Source organism: Mirounga angustirostris, unplaced genomic scaffold (genome assembly GCF_029215605.1).
Source record: "Mirounga angustirostris isolate CCGP_5_RB_7025 unplaced genomic scaffold, mMirAng1.0.hap1 SCAF_3, whole genome shotgun sequence".
Lineage (NCBI taxonomy): Eukaryota > Metazoa > Chordata > Mammalia > Carnivora > Phocidae > Mirounga > Mirounga angustirostris.
In genome coordinates this window covers 30,154,537-30,173,318 of record NW_026991711.1, presented here as the reverse complement: position 1 = coordinate 30,173,318, position 18,782 = coordinate 30,154,537, and the positions used below count along the sequence as shown (strand labels likewise).

The window sequence follows — 18,782 nt, the reverse complement described above, 5'->3', positions numbered from 1 at the left end:
AAAAAAGCATCAAAATAGATACCATGGGGAAAATCCCTATTATTCAACTCCTTTACCCTTATTTTACCATTTTGCGTGGCTGAGTGTGGACCCTGGAGCCAGACTGCCTGTCTCTAAGTCCTGGCTCTCCCATGTCCTGGCAGGGTGACCTCGGGCAGGTCACTCAACTCTCAGTTTCCTCGCCGGCAAAATGGAGAACATGATGTTTTTTGAGAATTAAACAGCACATTAATATATATAAAGTTCTTAAAATAGTGCCTGATATTCAGACAGTGCCTCATAAATATTGATTTTTATTACAAGTAGGCAGAAAGGGTAGAAGGGACTTACATTTCTTTTTTTCAGTGCTTGGGGTCTTTAAAGAAATAATTTGTTGCCCAGTGGAGCCTGACACAGCTTAGGAGAAATCAGACAAAAGTCAGAACTGCATGGAGACAAGAGATAGCATCTGGAGAAGCAGGCTTCCCACCGAGCAAGGAGCCCAATGCGGGGCCGATCCCAGGACCCTGAGATCATGACCTGAGCTGAAGGCAGACGCTCAATGACTGAGCCACCCAGGTGTCCCTATGCCTCAGCCTTTTAAGAGGGTGAGGCAGTCCCTCCCCAGTAGAGCTCAGCACTCAGTGCTGGATCCTGCATGGTCGCTCACGTGACTTCATGAAGGCATGTTCCTAGCAAAGCCCTGCTGGATTGGCCCATTGGTCTCTAAACTCCTCCTCATTACTCCCTGACGCCAACTGGTCCCACAGTCCGCTTTCATCCCTCCCCAGGATGAGCTCCTGAGCTGATACTGGTCCCCAGCGTTCCAGAAGTCCATGGAGGCAGAGCAGCTCCAGAGCCTTTCAGAAAAGCCCCTGCTGTCCATTTTAGGACATGCAGGCAGAATGTTACCCCCCGGGGCTGAAGTGCAATTTCTCAACTGTCCAAAAACTAGAACAGGGGAGGGACTTAGAGCTACCATACTCACTAGGGTCCACATTCATGCCCTCCCTCACCCATTCATTCACACAGCACCAGAATGGGGCCCAGATGATTAAAGGTACTGGAGATACAAAGACAAATGATATGGAAGCCGCTGGCCTTGAGGGCATTTTGTATTAGGGTTCTCCAGAGAAACAAAACCAATAGAAGGTTGAGTGTGTGTGTGCGTGCGTGTGTGTGTGTGTGTGTGTGATTAGAATGAATTCAAATGGAGAGAGATTTCAGAGAATTGGCTCATGTAATGGTGAAGGCTGGCTAGCATGAAATCTGCAGGGGAGGTTGGCAGCCTGAAGAGCCAGGGAAGAGTGGACACAGGAGTCTGGAGTCTGAACAGCCATCTGGAGGCAGAACTCCTTCTTGGGGGATCTCAGTTTTTTCTCTTAAGGCCTTCTATTGATTGGATGAGGCGCATTATAGATTATAATCTGCTTTACTCAAAGTCTATTGATTTAAATGTTAATCACATCCAAAAAACACTTTCAAAGCAACATCTGGACTGGTATTTGACCCAACACATGGATACCATAGCCTAGCCAAGTTGACATATTAAAAAAAAAAAAAAATACTGGCAAAACTTGAGCCCAGAAAAGCTAAATGATGGCACTTTACATTAAAGCCTATCAGACTTACTAAAGCTCATCGTTCCTTTATTTTTTTTAAAAGATTTTATTTACTTATTTATTTGACAGAGAGAGAGAGAGGGAGAGAGAGAACACAAGCAGGGGGAGCGGCAAGCAGAGGGAGAAGGAGAAGCAGGCTCCATCCCAAGACCCTGGGATCATGACCCAAGAGCGAAGACAGATGCTCAACGGACTGAGCCACCAGGCGCCCATCATTCCTTTATAAAGCTTTTCCACGGTGAGATGGTTGAAGTCATCATAGCCTATTTTTCATTTCATGTAAAAGTGGTCTTAAGAATTGCTCAGATGTTAAATAACTTGTTTTTTTTTTTTTTTTTTTTTTTGGACCACTACGAGTATAAACCGTCTAAGACTAAGGAAACAGTAATTACCCAGAGAAGCAGAGCGAGATCCAGACTAGCCATGCCAGAGTGATTGATTATAAGCAAAGAGGCCTGGACAGGCTGTGGGGTCAGTGCCGTGGGAGAGAGCAGGGGGGCAGGCCGTGTATCCCAGCAGCTAAACAGAGGACCAGGAACCAGAGATCTGCATCTTCAGAAAGGCAGGGCAGGACCCAACAAGAGTCGAGCAGGAGAAAAGCGTGATTAACTCCCAATGCCCTTCTAGGTTCTTAATCTCAAGCTACCAGGAACTCAGGCTGGCACATTTGTCCCCAGACAACAGTGACCAGCAGGGGTGACATGAAGGGGTAAATGAGTGTGCCTTAAACACTGCCCATGCCCTATTTTACTTCACCAACTCACTGTTTGGGGGTATTTGATTGTTTCTAGTTAATCTTATAAGCAAATCTGTGTTGTTGTTTTTTTTCTTCCATACATCCATGCCGATCTCCTTAGCATAAATTTTTCAGAGCAGGAATATCTGGATAAAAGAGGGTGCATTTTTCTGCGTTTGAGGTCTGGCATCTAAGCCCAGGATGCAATCCTAGCTTTGCTGTCAGTGCACTTCCCTGATGTCTATGAGAAATCATTTGACATCTCTCCATTCCCTCCTGGCCTCGTTTAATTCCTCATCCCCTGTAGGTTAAACAACTCATCATGAGGAAGTTGGAAGTGAGTGTACATATGTGGGAGGTGTTGAAATAGTGGAAACTTTAGGGTCAGAACAAAGAGAAGGGGAATGGGCTGGGAAGACTGAAAGGTATAAAGGGTGTCACCCAGCCGGTGCAGTCCTCCTCCAGTTTGCGCCTGAGATACGCCTCCAATTTCGACAAGATGCTCAAGGTATTGTCACATCTTACGTGGCTTATTTAAATTGGTTTTCTAGCTTACCTCTCCTTTTCTCAATGTCCTTAGAGCTTCCTGCTTCTTCTTCAGAAATGGCATTTTAGCATTTCTCATAGCCTCTGGGCTATCTAATTACCTGCATCTGGTTTTTCATCGGTGTTTTACCAGTAAGAGATGTGATTCTGTTGCACAGAATTAGGAAGAAAATGAATTATTACAAGCTCATTGAATTTTAACCTGCTGGTTTTGTCTGTGTCCATTATGGCATGGCCAGATTGCCTTTTGAATGGTCTATTTACTGTCCTTAATTCCCTGGAGAAGATAATCTTTTTGTAGCAGGAATCCTAACATCTTGGTTTGGTATTCTAGAGAGCTTAGCACAGCGCCAGACACATGGCAAGAACTTGTGAAATATTTATCAAATGGCTGCATGTTTTGCCTTAATTTATACATTGATCACAGTATTTTACTAAAAAGAGTTGTAAATGCCATGAGAAAATCAGGAAGACCAAAAAAACATTAGACGGGTTCAATCCTACAGACAGCTGAGCAGTTGCATGTTTATGTTCTCATGTTCCTTCTTCCTCGGGAGCATTTCTTTGGGACAAGGGCGCTATCCAGGACTTGTCAGGAGATCCTCAGGGGGACCTACCTTCGTAGGTCTCTAGCGCCATGGGATCATGCAAATGGAGGCCATAATCCCCTTCCAGGCTCCATGTGGTTGCCCCCACGACACATGCTCCCCAGGCACACACGTGTCCGCATAAGCCTCTCCCAGGTTGGATCTAACCCCAGAGAGATGAACGACCAATCACTAAATGCCTTCAACTGTGGGAGCTGTAGGGATGGAAAGAGAGCTTGAAAAGAGGTCATTTTGCTTAGAACAAGGGATCCAACCAGTTCTCAGTTTACTTGGTGGATCATCAAGCCAGTGCTTTTCCCTCCTTCCCTGCCCCTGTCCCTAAATATGTTTACCCACATTTCTAGCAGCAGGACAATCCAAGTTATTATTCTCCATCCTAATTAGAAACATCCGTGCCAGCCCCCTCTCCCTCCCATCCGCCTTCTCTCCTGCTCTCTCCCACCCCAGGCTCCCCTCACCTTTCTATCAAAGTTTCAGAGACATAGGACATAGCCCACCTTTTTTGAAAATGGCAAGGGTTCTGTGACTTGGTCATCTCAAGACTGAAAATAGGGGACCAGCTGGTGGGCAGGTTGAGGACTTTCAGATGGCCACTGGTTCCATCTCTGAACCTCTGCCCAGACACTGATCTTAGCATCAGGGAGCCCCACACACCACACCCCAGATCCTCTGATTCAAAAACCCCTCGCCCTATAGCCTATGTTTTAAAAAGCAGTATCTGATGCTCAGAGAGGCAAAGGAAATTGTACGATGATGCAATAATCAGAGCAGAAAAGGGAAACAAGCTGACATTTACTAAGTGGTGCTAAGTACTAGGCATGTCATGAGATACAGTTGAAGAGTGGGTGTTTTCAGTGGTACATAATAGATGTTCTCTTGGGAAGACGTGTAGAAAACAAAACAATCACCTATACATTGAAGAACTTGATATTTAAATGAATTTTAAAACACTCTGCTGCTTCTGAAATGCAAATAATCCTGCAGGTTTTTATGATCTGGTTTGTGGGTGGCAGCAGAATGGTCTTCTCCGCTAGGATGAGCACGGGCATTTCATATTCAGCAAGTTCACAGCGAGCCCATCATCACTGTCCAGACAGCTGCCCCTCTTCCTGTGCTCCCTCTCTTGGCACATGGCACCGTCATATCCCCACCCAGAACCTGGGCTATTGCAGCAGTCTCTTACATGCCCTTGTCTACCCCTCTCAATCCATTCTCTGCATGAGGGCCGATGGAAGTCTTTGCAAAACACAGTTCTGATCATATGAACCTTTTTAAAGACAGCACCATGGCTCCCCTTTAAGCCACAGTCTTCAGCCTGGTGTAACTTCCACCACTCAGTCCTAGCCTGCAAACCCCTCTCACCTCTGTCCCCTGTGTGCAGCTCTGCAGCTGGGCTTTGCCTAAATCACTGCATCCCTCACACCTCTAAGCCCCAGTCCACGCTGCCACCTCTGCCTTTAACCTCCATACTTGTCCCGGGCACCTTCACCTGCTGACTCCCGTAAGTCTTCATAACCAGCCCAGGTATCAATGCGTACAGGTAATCTCCACCAACAAGAATAGACAGGAAGTGGTTCTCAAGTGTAACTTTAAATTTTCTAGTGGCCATATTTTAAAAAGTAAGAAGCTGATAAAATTAGTTATAATACTACATTTCATTTACTGACATATCCTAAATATTACCATCTTAGCACACATAATCAATATTTTACAATTATTATTGAGATGCTCTATATTCTTTTTTTCCTACTAAATCTTCAAAACCCAGTGTTTATTTTACTCTTATGACACATCCTAGTTTGGACTAGCCACATTTCAAATGCTCAATAGCCGACGTGGAGAGTAGCTACCACGTTGGACATGATAGCCCTAGAACATTTAAGAATCACCTAAAGATCTTAATGAAAGCACAGAATCCTGTGCTATGCTTCCAAAGCTTCTAGTTCACTTGTGGGTGGGGGGGTAGTCTAATTCTGGAGGTCTGGAGTAGGGACCAGAAATGTTCATTCTCAACAAGAACACCACGTGTTCCGATGTTTCTTTTCCTCCTCAAGAAACATGGCTTAATAATTACATGCAGCAGTTTGGAGTTAGGCCCGTAGGAATTTGTGTCCAAATTCCACCATATAAGAGTTGTATAACTCAGGGACATCAAGTCTGGGTCTCCTTACCTGCAAAGCGAGATGATGCTCATAACACCTACCCAGAAACTTGCGGCATTCAATGGATATTGTATTTACAACAGTCAGCATGACACCTGGCGCATATCTAACAATGGCAGCTCCTAGATGGATACACCGGTCCCAGCATGCCCACCTTATCTGCAAGGTGTCCCTCCCATCGTCTCCTAACTCTGTGCTTCCCGACGCCATAGCCCACTCTCTCTGTGGCCATCACCCGCATGTTGGCCTGTGTCCTCAACTCGAGGACAGAAACTAGCTATCGGGCATTTCCACATCCCTTTGCCTGACACATAGCAGGGGCTCCGTGCTCATCATTTCTCAGGAATTGAACTTAGGTTGATTAACTGGTTTTCCCCTAGTGGAGCAAAACTCGTCACATAAAAGTACCTCAAGCTTGGGGCGCCTGGGTGGCTCAGTCGTTAAGCGTCTGCCTTCGGCTCAGGTCATGGTCCCAGGGTCCTGGGATCGAGCCCCGCATCGGGCTTCCCGCTTGGCGGGAGGCCTGCTTCTCCCTCTCCCTCTCCCCCTGCTTGTGTTCCCTCTCTCACTGTGTCTCTCTCTGTCAAATAAATAAATAAAATCTTTAAAAAAAAAAAGTACCTCAAGCTCTTGTACAGCAAGGAATAAGCAAATACAAATTGCATGTAGCACTGTTCTAACACTCTTCTCTTTAAAGTCTGTCACAGAAAGCTTTGCCAGAGTGATCCATGGCTTGACAGTGGGGCACCTGACAGATCACGTTATTCAAAGAAGCAAGAGAATGATTCTGGATACTCTGGGTGTTGGCTTCCTGGGAACCAGTACAGAAGTGTTTCACAAAGCCAGCGAATACAGTAAGGTAAGAAGCTCGGTGTCTACTTTAGATATAAAACCAAATGCCTGCTCATGAGTTATCCCACCAATGTGCCTGGAGATATGTGTTCTCTTTGTTTTAGAGATAGTACTTGGTGTGTGTAGCATTGTTGTATATGGTTTTATGCTCTATTTATGAGTTTTAATACTCATCTATATTCTTCACTAAGTTACTGTCTAAAGACCAGTCTTAGGAATAGCGTCTACCCCAATAACATCTACCATTTATTCATGCAAGGACTTTAAGAGTCTCTGGAGAAAAAGCTGGTTCAGCACTCTGAGCAGAGTGGGTGTGTATGTGGGAGATGGAGCACCCACTCTCCAAAGGATGTACTTGGTATAGACAATTGGTCCACCTTCCCTAGTATTTACCCTCAAGGAATAAATAAGAATAAATTCAGACTCCATCCCTTGGCACACCTGTGGATCTCAGCCTGGGACAGAGCCCCAACATCTCCTCTCCCTTCCGTGGGGAAATTTGTGTATTCCTACAAGGAAGAGAAAATTCCAATGGTTTAAGGCTGCGATTCAGCACAAAGTGTTCAAATAAGCACCGTTAAAGTATTGCCTCCAAAGATGAGGAACAGCTCTTGAAGTGGTGACTGGCATGTCGTGTTTTCACTCTGTATCACTGATTGATATTCTTTGGTTCCAGATCTACAGTTCCAACATGTCCAGCAGTGTTTGGGGTCGACCAGACCTAAGGCTCCCGCCATCATATGCTGCTTTTGTGAACGGTGTGGCTGTAAGGAGGCTTACGTATCTTTTAAACTGTGAGACAATAATAATTTCAGAGCCAGGAAATAGCTCAGAAATTGTTTGGTTTCCATATTTCACGGATGAGTTACTGAAGTTCAGAGAGATGAAGTGGTCTGTCCTCTCTTCTATGTAGTTACTTCATTTTTTTGTGTTTGACAGTGAATTGATGCTTTTCAAACAAATTGTGAAGCACAGGAAATAAGATGGAGGACCTAGATAAAACACCCTAAGGTGTTTTAAAACTTTGAGGTGTTATTAAACTTTGAATATAGATAGCAAAAAATACAAAACTCGGTATCTAGACTCAGTTCCTTTTGTTGTAACCAGTGCCAGTTTCTATTCAATAACTAGCTTTTCATCCATCCATTCATTCACCAGATATTTATTGAGAAAGAAACAATGGCCATATGGTGTCTACATTTTCTGAAGCAAAAATCAGCACTTTCATCTGACGATTTTTTTTGCTTTGTGTGTCAGCGGCAGTCTGTATCTATATACAAGATATAATTTAGACGTGAATGTGTTGGGACTTCTGAGATATTTTTATGGTTTGGGACAGTAGCTCAGAATATTGAAAGTCAAATCCAGCAGTGCATCCAGGAGTAGATGTCCAGCGTCCAGACCAGCCACATCCAATAGACATGGAATTCTACTTTTTAAGATTTAATTAATTTATTTATTTGAGAGAGAGTGAGCACAAGAGGGAAGGAGAGGGAGAAGCAGGCTCCCCGCTGAGCAGGGAGCCCGATGTGGGGCTTGATCCCAGGACCCTGGGATCATGACCTGAGCCAAAGGCAAATGCTTAACCGACTGAGCCACCCAGGCACCCCTGGAATTCTATTTTTTTTAATGTTTTATTTATTTATTCATGAGAGTCAGAGAGAGAGGCAGAGGCAGAGGCAGAGGAAGAAGCAGGCTCCCCGCCTAGCAGGGAGCCCGATGCGGGACTTGATCCCAGGACCCTGGGATCATGACCTGAGCCGAAGGCAGACGCTTAACAATCTGAGCCACCCAGGTGCCCCCCCTGGAATTCTATTTTTAAGTGAACTTCTGGTTATTACTATTTCGTATAAGGGATAAGCTAATGGCTAGGATGAAGAGGAATAAAACCTATAGCAGAAAATAATGATTTTAAAATATAGCTTAATAGTTAATCTGGGTTCAAGAGTCCTTGCAACTTCCCTGTAAATTTAAAATTATTTCATAATGAAAAGGTACAAAAATATATGGCCTGATATGGAATAAATGATATTAAACTTTTAGTGTAACTTATTTGAAGGGTGGGGGGGGGAGAGAGGAACCACCACCTAATTTCATAGCCTTATTTTTAAGGGAGATATAGCTCTTTCCAGGGGCTGTGCCAGAGATTTCTGGCTACCTGGGTAAGATCCAAGCCCACTGGGGGCTCTCTAGTTGCTCCCCAAAGTCCTGTCTGCTCTAGGCAGAGGACAGCATGTCTCAGTGCCCAGCCACATGATTAAGAATTACAGCCAGCTTATAGGTTTTATTTTCAGATAATCAGATCTAAAAAATCTCACATCAAATAAAGTTATTATGAAACTAAACCCTTACTGGTCACTGCATTTAGAGAAATATTACTTTTTTGGTTTTTGTTTGTTGTGTGTCTGTTTACATAGATTCACTCAATGGATTTTGATGACACATGGCATCCCGCCACCCACCCTTCTGGAGCTGTCCTTCCTGTCCTCATGGCTTTAGCAGAAGCTCTCCCTTCAAGTCGAACATTTTCTGGCCTTGATCTGCTGCTGGCTTTCAATGTTGGGATTGAAGTACAAGGCCAATTATTGCATTTCTCCAAAGAAGCCAGTGACATACCAAAGAGGTACGGAGAGAATCTGCCCCATCCAGAGGCAGACACATGCCCCCTTCACCTGTTGATCATTATCTCTGCGGAGCCTTCTGACATAGAGCTTAGCTCAGTTGAAAATATTAACATTAGTGCTGACAGCTAAGTCAATTTTCCAGTCACATATCAAACCATATATCCATATATAAAGGTGTGACTTCAGAAGTACTAATGAAAAGTCTCCTTTGGGTTTAGAGGGTCAAGCAACCACAAGCATAAAATTAATTGGGGCCTCTAGTCCGAGGATGATTCATGTCATTTTGGCATCCACGGGTACTGTGAATCTTCCTAATCCCATCTCAAAGTAGAATCTACTTTGATATTTGCTAAGGTCCTTCAGACTGAGAACATTCAGAAGATCTTGAAACTGTTCAACCCACTAATCAAAAATGGTCCCATGTTGACTCTATCATGTAGTTCAATCTTATATTTACTTTTCCAGTTGATCCCGCCTGCTAGGAGAGGAGTAAATTGGAATACTGAGTGAATTTTCAGTTTCTACCAGGCTCTCCATTTTTATAGCTACTTACGTGGGATTTCAGCAAATAACAACTTTTGCCTTTCTGGCAATAATTATTAAAAATTTACTGTGTCAGGCACTATTGTAAGCCTGTAGATTCATTCAAAACTCACGAAACCCTATGAGTAGATATTATGATTAGCACCATTTTATGGGAGAGGAAACAGGTGCAGAGAGGTTGAGTGACTTTGCTAAGATCACACAGCTAGTAAGTGGCAGAGCTGAGATTTGAACCTAGGCAGCAGGCCTGCGGCATCCACACGCCTGACCACTAACTACACTGCCTCCTGGTGACTGAGGTCTGTAAATCTCCAACTCTTTGCTTTTTTTTTACTTTTCAGATTCCATCCCCCCTCAGTGGTAGGAACTTTGGGTAGTGCGGCGGCCGCATCCAAGTTTTTAGGGCTCAGCATGACAAAGTGCCAAGAGGCCCTGGCTATTGCTGTTTCTCATGCCGGGGCACCCATGGCAAATGCTGCCACTCAGACCAAGCCTCTTCATATCGGCAATGCTGCCAGGCATGGGATGGAATCCGCTTTCCTGGCAATGCTGGGTCTCCAAGGAAACAAGCAGGTCTTGGACACGCAGATGGGCTTTGGGGCCTTCTATGCCAACTACGCCCCACAGGTTCTTCCAAACCTAGATTCCCACACATGGCTGTTGGACCAGCAGGATGTGGCCTTCAAGAGGTTCCCTGCACATCTGGCTACCCACTGGGTGGCGGACGCAGTCACATCCGTCCGAAAGCACCTTGTAACAGACAGAGCCCTGCTTCCCACGGACCGCATTGAGAGAATTGTGCTCAGAATTCCAGATGTCCAGTACGTCAACAGGCCCTTCCCAGACTCGGAGCATGAAGCTCGTCACTCGTTCCAGTATGTGGCCTGTACCACACTGCTCGATGGTGGCATCACCGTCCCATCCTTCCACAAATGCCAGATCGACAGGCCACAGGTGAGAGAGCTACTCAGGAAAGTGCAGCTGGAGTACCCTCGGGACAACCTGCCAAGCTTCAACACACTATACTGTGAGGTAAATGTCACTCTCAGTGATGGAGCCACCTTCACAGAGTGCTCGGATACCTTCTACGGCCATTGGAGGAAGCCACTGAGCCAGGAGGACCTGCGGGAGAAGTTCAGAGCCAATGCCTCCAGCACGCTGTCCCGCGACACAGTAGAAAGCCTTCTGGAGATCGTAGAGAACCTAGAAGACCTAGAAGATTGTTCTGTGCTAACCACTCTGCTGAAAGGACCCTCTCCACCAGAGATGGTTTCAAAATCTACCCAGCATTTACCAATTCCATTGTAAAATCTCTCCTGAGGTTTATCAACATCTAAGTGACTTTATATTGGGGAGAATTTGGTGATTTGCTTTATAAAGCAAGGGTTTATGGTTGATCTGCCCAGGAATAAGGGAAGCAAGGTGGAAAGAGTCCAGAAAGAGAATTGGATTTTTATGGAAGGAGTCCTGTCCTATAAATTTTGCCAGACAGTTCCAGTTACCTAAAGCAAAATAATAAATATGCAAGAAACACAGAGAAATTGATTTTATAAGCATTCATAAGGCTGAAATTCAAGTCACCTGTAATTTGCTTGTAAAGTTAATCTTTACAGAGGAGTTCTTTATGAACTTCATGAACCTCAAGATGTAGGAGGAATTTGAACCTACATGTAAATTTGCTGACAGTGGAGAAGGCCTCTGGCCTGTTGTGCCACCAACAGATTTCTTAGACCACGGGTTTTTACAAACCCTCCACAGTGGAGGGGGTGCTATTGGTTTAAATATAAGGAGTTGGTGGGTCCAAATCCTGCCCCTACAACTTACTAAATGTGACCCTAGGCATGTTGCTGGGTAACTCTCTGCCTCGGTTTCCTTATGATAAAGCAGAAATAAAAAGCAGTGTAAAAAGTAAAAGGAGTTTGGCTCTGGAAGCCACGCTGTTAACCACTACAATATATTGCCGTTTGTTACAAAAATTTCTTGGGAAAAATATCATGGATGAAGAGTCTGAGATATAGTACAGGACGGCAGCCAAAAAAAAAAAAAAAGTATATATGTGAGTAATTAAATATTGATTTTGTAAAATAATAGAAATGTCTTATGGAGTTAAAAATTACAACTTTAGCAATAGATATAAGCAGGGAGTTATTATAGTTAATGTAGTCTAAATTCCTTGTGCCATTTGAGAAAAGGGCAAAGCTATTAACTCTAGACTTCGATTTGTAAGTATGCATGTTGACATTTCCAGGTAACCATTATAAGACAGCAGTAGAATGTATCACTTCCAGGTTAATAGAGGGAGAAATTTAAAAAAATAATAATAAAAAATAAAAAAACAGAGGGAGAAATATGGAATAGGAAAAAAAATAATCCAAAGGCAGGCAAGAAAGGAGGAGGAAAAAATGAAAAATGTAGAACATACAAAAAACACAATATAAAACAACAGGAAAAAATCCAAATATACCTATAATTACAAAAAGAATAAATGGACTAAATACTCCAGTTAAAAAATACAAAGATTGTGTATACATTAAAAACAATGTTTAATAAGTTTATTAGCTTCTAATTTACATATCATTAATTCATCCAGTTTGAGTGTACAGTTCAATGAGTTTTAGTAAAGTTACAAAGTTGTGCAAACATTGCCACAATCCAGTTTTGGAGTACTTCTTTTTTTTAAGATTTTATTTTTAGTAATCTCTCCACCCAATGTGGGGCTCAAACTCACAGCCCGAGATCAAGAATTGCATGCTCCATCAACTGAGCCATCAGAATACCTGGAGTACCTCTGTCATGCCAAAAAAACAAAAAACAAAAACTCCTCGTGTGGGCCTGCAATTAATCCCCATTCCCACCTCCAGCCCTCAGCAGCCAATGATCCATTTTCTATCTCTATAGTTGTGTCTTCTCCAGATATTTCATATAAATGGAATCATACAGGGGTGCCTGGGTGGCTCAGTCGGTTAAGCGTCTGCCTTCAGCTCAGGTCCTGATCTCAGGGTCCTGGGATCGAGCCCCGAGTTGGGCTCTCTGCTCAGTGGGCAGTCTGCTTCTCCCTCTCACTTTCCCTCTGTGCCCTCTCTCAAATAAATAAATAAAATATTTTTAAAAAAATGGAATCACACAATATGTAGTCTTACATGTCTGGCATCTTTCACTTAGCATAATGTTGTTTTTTTTTTTTTCCACATATGTATCAGTACTTTATTCCCTTTCATTGCTGAGTACTGTTCCATTGTATGAATATACATTTATTTACCCATTCAGTAGTCGATGGACAGTGGACTGTTTCCAGTTTGGGTCTACTACAAATTATGCTTCTATGATCATCCACATGCATGTCTTGGTGTGAACATATCTTTCCATTTCTCTTAGGTACCTAGGAGTTGGAATGCTGGGTCATTTAGTTAGTACATGTTTAACTTTATAAAAAAACTCCAGGGGCGCCTGGGTGGCTCAGTCCATCAAGTGTCTGCCTTTGGCTCAGGTCATGATCCCGGAGTTCTGGGATCAAGTCCCACATCGGGGTCTCTGCTCAGTGGGGAGCCTGCTTCTCCCTCTCCCTCTGCCTGCCACTCTGCCTACTTGTGTTCTCTGTCTCTGTCATATAAATAAATAAAATCTTAAAAATAAATAAAAACCAAAAAACTTCTCCAAAGTAGCTCTATCACATTACATTTCTACCAGTAATATATGAGGGTCCCAGTTTCTCCATATCCTTACCAACCCTTGGAATTGTCAGTCTCTTTTATTTTAGCCTGTCTAATGAGTATGTAATGGTATCTCGTTTCAGTTTGCATTTTCCAAATGATGAATTCTTGCCTATTTTTGAGAAATATTGTAATTAGGTTGTCTTCTTATTCAGTTGTAGGAATTCTTTATATATCCTGGGTATAAGTTTTTTATCAGATATATGTTTTACAAACATTTTCCCCCAAGTCTGTGGTTTGTCTTTTCATGTTTTTAGTGGTCTCTTTTAAAGATCAAAATTTTAAATTTCGATCAACTCCATCTTACCATTTAAAAAAATTTTATTAAAAAAATGTAGAAAATAAAAATAAAAATGTTATTGTTCCTGCTTTTGGTGTCATCAGAAGGCTTTTTTAAAATCCAGTTATATAAGTTATTCAAGACTCATAAGGATGCAGAAAAGTCGAAAGTAAAAAGATGGGAGAAATATGGATGGAACACTAACCAAAGCAAGCTGGAATAAATAAATGTTAATGTTAGACAAAACAGAACTCAAGCAAAAAGCATTACTGGAAACAAAGAAGGTGACTACATAATGATAAAAAATTCAAATCAGTAGGTAATTAAAATAATTCTAAGTAATACTGAACTATAAGGAGAAATACATGAATCCAATACCATACTGAGGGAATTTTAACACTAATCTCTTAGTAACTGATATCTCAAGAAAACCAAAGATAAACTATATTAAGATTTAAACACTACTTACGTGTTTTATCTAAAGGACATACAGAGAATCTGCACCAAACAACTAGAGATTTCACAATCTTTTAAAAAATCTCACAGACCATTTACAAAAAAGGACCATAAGCCATAAAGCAAGTTTTAACAACTTTTCAAAGGACTGGAAGATATAGATCATTTTCTCTAATCATAATGCAATTACGTTTAAATTCAATATAAAAAAAGATGATTAGAAAACTTGAAATGTTCAGAAATAAAAATTCCTTGAAGTAACTTTTGGGTCACAGAAGAAATTGTCATAAAAATTATAAAACATTTAGAACCAACCAATAACAAAAATAGCATATATCCAAATTTGTAGGATGTAGCTAAAACAGTACTTAGAAATGTGTAGAATTTTCTATGGCTGGCTCTCTACCACTTGGATTATGCTGTTCGATAAGACATATCATTAATTTGAACAGTAAATAAAACAGGAGATCAAAGTGGTGGTTTCTATTGTGGCCTTCAGATACAATTTAATTATCCTGTCTTTATACAGTTCAGCAATTTCTAGGGGCAAGATCTAAGGGCTAGTAATAATATCCTCAGGTAACCCCTGTTATAAGCAAGACACAGACCCAAAATGGAATCCTTATGCTAAGCCCCACATCACTAAATGAGATTTACTTACAGTTTCAGCACTCCCAGAAATGGAATCTCAAACCAGTCATTCAGGAATTTCCAGAACAGCACTAGTTAGGCAATATGCCTGACAGACCCCTGCCATCCCCTAAAGGAAAGTAATCTTGAAATAATCTATTTTGTCTAATGTAACTTCCTTGTTCCTATTCCTTCCTACCTATAAAGGTCTTTCATCTTATACAGCAACTTGGAGCTCCTTTCTACCTGGCTAGGTTGGATGCTATATGATTCAAATCAATTTTTGCTCAAATAAACTCTTTTTTTTAATGTAATGTTATTTATTTATTTATTTTTAGATTTTATTTATTTATTTATTTGAGAGAGAGAGAGAGAAACAGCATGAGAGGGGACAGGGTCAGAGGGAGAAGCAGGCTCTCCGCCGAGCCGGGAGCCCGATGTGGGACTCGATCCCAGGACTCCGGGATCATGACCTGAGCCGAAGGCAGTCGCTTAACCAACTGAGCCACCCAGGCGCCCCTGTTATTTATTTATTTGAGAGAGAGAGCCAGAGGACGAGCAAGCAAGCATGGGCAGGAGGGGTAAAGGGAGAGGAAGAGGGAGCGAGAGAATCTCAAGTAGACTCTGTGCTGAGCGCAGAGCCTGAAGCAGGGCTCGATCTCATGACCTTGAGATCACAACCTGAGCCAAAACTAGGAGTCAGATGCTCAGCCGACTGTGCCACCCAGGCACCCCTCAAGTAAACTCTTTAAAAAAATTTAATACAGGGAAACGTGGGTGGCTCAGTCGGTTGAGCGTCTGCCTTCAGTTCAGGTCATGATCCCAGGGTGCTGGAATCGAGTCCCGTGTCGGGCTCCCTGCTCAGCAGTGAGTCTGCTTCTCCTTCTCCCTCTGCCCTTCTCCCTGCTTGTGCTCACTCTCTGTGTCAAATAAATAAAACCTTTTTAAAAAAAACTAATACACCTCAGTTTATCTTTTCACACCCTTGATGGATGCTTCAGACAAACAGCAGAGGTTGGGGAAGATGATCTCTCCTTAGGGGACAACAGCACTCAAGGTGACCTTGATATTGGTTATTATGCACACCAAGTTAACTGGCAGGAAAAAATATGAGAGAATATGGGTCTGTAGAGAGAACATAAGTGTCCTCCTCACTGGCAGCCCTGCACACACCATCCCCCGCCCCAACCCCCCGCCATACCACATACAAAAAAAAAGCAGAGGTAAGAGAGGGAAAGATTGGCTCCCTACATTCCTTTCTAGATGATTCCTTTCTAGGAAGGTCAAAAGCTTGGGCATTTTTGAGCCAGAGTGCTGACAGAGAGCTTTGATGGAATGGAAGAGTTCAATCAAGCCCACTTGTCTCTGGGGCCCATGAAGCTGGAGAACAAGGACGGCCTGTGGGCCACTCACCCTGAGAAAGCCCAAGGTGGGGGCTTGGGCCGCTCTGATCTGCTGTCTAGGCAGTGTGGCAAATGTTTGCTTTTCCCCTTCCATTCACTTGGGGGTGGCAGCAAAAGGTGCCACAGTGTTATAGGCTCTGTGTCGGCGAATGAGTCCTCCACATGGATCAGGCCGGACCACCAGGAAGAAAACCCACCCGAGACTGGGACCAAAGCTCCAGCTCAGAGAGAGGCACATTCCCGCACCCTCCCTGTGTTTCTGCATCCTCTGCACACGTTCAAGGCCTTAAGTCAAACTCCCTGTCACTAGACACACCAAAGGAACCACGATGCTGGCTAGCATGTGTGTTTTGGGGATCCCCAAGACCACACGCACATTCAGGGATCACTAGAATTTAGGGGACTCAGCAGAGAGTCATACCCATGGGTAAGGTTTATTACAGTGAAAGGATACATGACAAGTTCAACTAGAGAAAAAGCCACTGGCAGCATCTGGAGGCTTCGGATGCTCCCTCCCACCAGTCAGGAGACGCACGAGTGTGTTCCTCTCTCCAGGAGTGAAAAATTCACTAAAGTGTGTACACTCTTTCTCCCCGGGGGAGAGACTTAGCACCCAAGGTTTTTAATAGTGTCTGGTCACGTAGGTCCCCTCCGCCCAGCAACGATCATAATCCCAAACTCAAAGAAGGAAAGCAGGTGCAGTCTTGGCAGAGTGAACTATTTTTATCAGTCAGGGAGTGGGTTAAGGGCCAAGCTCCAGATGCCCGCCAAGGATGAACCTCATGAATGGGCCTTAATAAAGACAGCAGCTTGAGGCCTGCTACATTCTCTTTCCTGCATGTTTCCCATCCCGAAATGCCTTTCTTTCCTATTTGTGTGGTTTTGTAGGGTACAGAAACACGACACAGGAAAATTGGACTTCACCTCCACTCCAGGAATTGTCTCTACTATGTGGCAGTGGGAGCTCTACGAGCTGTGTGTTCTATCACAGTGTTAACTAGTCCCAGCAGCTCACAGCTCACAGCCGTCACAGACCAAAGAGCGGTAATGATTTTAGCCCAGGCACTGAAAATGAGGCTGTGTGACTTTTCCTTTTTTTTAAGATTTTATTTATTTATTTGAGAGAAAAAGAGTAAGATAGAGAGAGCATGAGCGGGGTGAGGGACAGAGGGAGAAGCAGGCTCTCCTCTGAGCAGGGAGCCCAATGCGGGACTCGATTCTGGGACCCTGGGATCATGATCTGAGCCGAAGGCAGATGCTTAACAGACTGAGCCACCCACATGCCCTGAGAATATGTGACTTTAAAGGGAATTTTTATATGTTGTATTTTATAACAACTGTGCTCGGAAGCCTTTATCTAAAAAAGATCTCCCCTCAGATGAATCCCCTACGACCCCACCTTTAGGCCTGTAATACCTTATGTAGGGGAACCTCTTTGGAGACGCTTTGTAAATGGTGGGCGTTCATTATCAACAAATTTACATCAAGGGCTTCATATACCAGAGGATGTTCCTGGTGCAGGTGATAAAGCAGTCAACAAAATAGACAAACACTTCTTATAATCATGAGCTTATAATCCATAAGCTGTGAGTAGAGAGACAAGCAAATCAGTACACAGGACAAGGAAAGTGCTCTGTACCTATTCGAGGCCAGCTGTGCTTCTTCACTCCTCCCCTGGTGGGAATGTGAACCTTCCAGAGGTGGAATTCGTAGCTTCTGGTTCTTCCTGGACCGAGACAGAACCTGTGACAACAGAAGCTTCACGGCACTGGAGAAATGCAGGACTTCCCTGCACAGAGCAAAGCCACAGGGAACTGAAGGGAGGGGGGCAAGGTCACAGTGAGATCTGCTGCTCTTCCTTCCAGCAGAGGGGTGCACCTGTGTGCATGGGCCCGCTTTTGTCGTCTCTTCCCAGCCATATGAAATCTACCTGCGATGTTGCAGGTTTTTATCACCCGGTGAGACTGTTTTATTCTCCCTCTCTTCCCCTACTCTATATTAAGAAAAAGAAAAAAAAAAAAAAGCATAGGGATAGTTCCTAGCAAGTGAAACACTCCAAAACAGATGAGCATTCCACGGGCTATTCTGGTTCCTGCTAAACCCTGGGTGCCCAGGCGCGGACAGCAAAGAGGACATCAAAAGAATGTATGACACACAGTAACGTTAAAAAGTGTCATGGCTTTATCTGAGTCACAGCGAACAGAAAACCTTCACAGAAATCATGAAGATTAGTTTAGTCATCTAGTTGAGTTGTAAATGCAGAAATCAACATCCAGATGTCATCATCTCACTTAAATTCCCCCTGCTTTCTATTGTCCTTCCTATTAAGGACAATTCAACCCATCCCAGTTACAGTTGGTGTCCTTACAGGAGCCAACCTGGAGGTTCAGGAAAAAGCCTTTGGAACAGCCCAATGCCCATCTGTTTGAAACCCGGCTTGAGAGTCATTTCTGACTTTAAAAAATGAAAGATAGAAGTGAAAGTGCGCTTGTCTAGAAACCATGTATTTCTGAATAATTCAGGGATGGTTATTTAATCTTTGAGTCAGGATCACACTGAAAGTACCTCTCAGTAAGTGATAAAATGTGTCCCTCATTTGGTTGGAGCTGTTTTTACTTGAACACATTCTTC

At 43.3% G+C, this 18,782-nt stretch overlaps 2 protein-coding genes across 7 annotated transcripts in view; one reads left to right on the top strand and one right to left on the bottom strand.

Annotated features, from left to right (window-relative positions):
* Positions 1-18,782, bottom strand: part of LOC123839816 (glyoxalase ElbB-like) — a 129,364-nt gene that overhangs the window by 102,668 nt on the left and 7,914 nt on the right. Inside the window, exon 3 of one of the 6 annotated variants that reach the window (XM_064585981.1) lies at positions 17,791-17,894. The exons of 4 other annotated variants lie outside the window; for them this stretch is intronic. In XM_064585981.1, coding sequence (XP_064442051.1) covers positions 17,791-17,894 — 104 coding nt within the window. Of the gene's footprint in view, positions 1-10,693; positions 17,895-18,782 lie in introns of those variants that run through there. One more of the 6 variants, XM_064585980.1, reaches the window with a different exon arrangement.
* On the top strand, positions 2,751-10,980 carry ACOD1 (aconitate decarboxylase 1). The gene is made up of 5 exons (XM_045868571.3): positions 2,751-2,845; positions 6,351-6,512; positions 7,182-7,271; positions 8,923-9,128; positions 10,014-10,980. Exons 1-5 carry the CDS (start codon positions 2,837-2,839, stop codon positions 10,978-10,980), a joined length of 1,434 nt encoding a protein of 477 aa, XP_045724527.1. The 5' UTR covers positions 2,751-2,836.